Here is a 1,806-nt window from a genome sequence, read left to right as displayed (position 1 = left end):
GAATGCAACTTGCTTCCTCTGTCCAGCTCGTATAAGTAGGGGCAGTGCGAGGCCATGGTCCTCCAAGCTTTTGCGAGTTGCTTCTTTCTCATGTCCGCGTAGTTCGACGGCAGCGAGTTGCCGTAGACAGACAGAGAGAAGCAGCGGTTCACCCCGTTGACTGGCATGGCGACGGCGGCCAAGGATGCGGCGTCCGCGGCGGAGAAGAAGTGGGCGGCGGTGGCGGTGACGCAGATGAAGCTGCTGGTGGACAGGCGGTCGCGGCGGGTGCTGTACGCGGAGGCGCGCAAGGACGCCGTCGACTTCCTCGTCGGCCTCCTCCGCGTGCCCGCGGGCCTCGCCGCGCGCGTCATCGCCAAGCACGCCGCTGGCGCTGCAGATGGCGCCGGCGACGTTCACGCCGACGAAGCGCACGCCGCGCCGGGCTCCCTGGGCACGCTCTACGCCGGGGCCAAGGCACTGGGCGACGAGTTCTTCGTCGCCGCCGCGCCCGACCGCGACGCGGTCCTCTGCCCGGCGATCCCCTCGGCCGCGCTCGCGCTGCTGCTCGAGGGCGAGCCGGCTGCGGCGGCGGCCGCCACCCCGCCGCCCGCCACGCCCGCCCCGCCGAAGCGGTACTTCCGGTGCGCGGGCCCGTACGGGACGTCGTGCCGCGGGAACCCGACGTGCGTGACGGACGTGGCCGGCCTGCCGTGCCCGGTGTGCCGGCAGCCGATGACGGTGGAGATGCGGTGGAGCCCCGGGGACGCGCACGGCAAGCTGGCGCAGGCGGCGGCCCAGGAGGCGGCGGCGGCGTCTGCAGGAGCAGGAGGGTACGTGAAGGAGGTGGTGAGCTACCTGGTGATGGACGACCTCACGGTGGAGCCCATGTCCACCATCTCCGCCATCATGCTGCTCAAGAAGTTCAAGGTCGCCGACTGCTCCGCCCTGGAGGAGCTCACCGTCGATCTCGGCCACAAGGAGGCCGTGCTTCTGCTCAAGGCCGCGCTCGAGTCCAAGACGGCGCTCACCGACGTCTTCTGCGGCGGCGTCTCCATTGACAGGCTCGAGTGAGAGCAAACGAGCGAGGGGCCGAGCACCATGAAAGCGCAACTGAGAGGCCGAGGAGATGGTATAATACATAACCATACATACCGAATTGTACATGAAGCATGTTTAAACGTAGCACACGTATCAATCTTATGCTAATATTGTACTGTAAATAAAAAAAGCTTCATCTCTGAATACAAGCACATGCACAGCGAGCGAGTGCTTTTGTGGAAATTTGACTGCGTCAGCAGATGGCCTCAAAAGACTAACCAAAAGTTCTGGATGTTTCTAGAATTTGTTATTTGTTGTTATTTTTCATTTGCTTCTCCCGCGATGGGCACGTGGGCCCTTTAGAATTGTTTTTTCGAATGTTCACCGGAGGGGAGTTTTCCCCATATGAATTGTATTCATTTTTGCCTATAGACTTTACAGCCTAACACAAGGGTTCAAGTGAACCAGAAAAATAAGGGGCACACAAGGAAGAGATAAAGCGAAAAATACATACCGATAACACATGACGATGGGGGACACAACACAACAAGGGACACCCCGGCCCCCGGGCCCTTTTAAATTTGATATTAAGGACTTGACTTTTTAGGATCCAATATCACTTGAGTCTTAGGTATTGCTCATGTTATCAAAAAGGGCCTTTGAATCCTAGGGAGGAGATCTTTTCTCAAGTGCTCAGACTCAAATCTTCAAAATTTCATATGAACCCAGGGAGGAATAATCAACCTGAAGTACGAAACATCTCAACGTGTCTCAACAGCATGCTAG

General features: G+C 58.5%; 1 protein-coding gene across 1 annotated transcript; it reads left to right on the top strand.

The window, feature by feature from the left end:
• LOC123107607 (uncharacterized) lies at positions 1-1,323 on the top strand. The gene has a single exon (XM_044529578.1). It carries the CDS (start codon positions 166-168, stop codon positions 1,051-1,053), a length of 888 nt encoding a protein of 295 aa, XP_044385513.1. The 5' UTR covers positions 1-165; the 3' UTR covers positions 1,054-1,323.
• The last annotated feature ends 483 nt before the right edge of the window (positions 1,324-1,806 follow it).

This window comes from Triticum aestivum, chromosome 5A (genome assembly GCF_018294505.1).
Source record: "Triticum aestivum cultivar Chinese Spring chromosome 5A, IWGSC CS RefSeq v2.1, whole genome shotgun sequence".
Lineage (NCBI taxonomy): Eukaryota > Viridiplantae > Streptophyta > Magnoliopsida > Poales > Poaceae > Triticum > Triticum aestivum.
This window is presented reverse-complemented; position numbering and strand designations above follow the sequence as displayed.

What these genes read in the sequence shown, in the direction of transcription:
- LOC123107607 (XM_044529578.1), top strand. Translation starts at nt 166, where the DNA reads ATGGCGACGGCGGCCAAGGATGCGGCGTCCGCGGCGGAGAAGAAGTGG.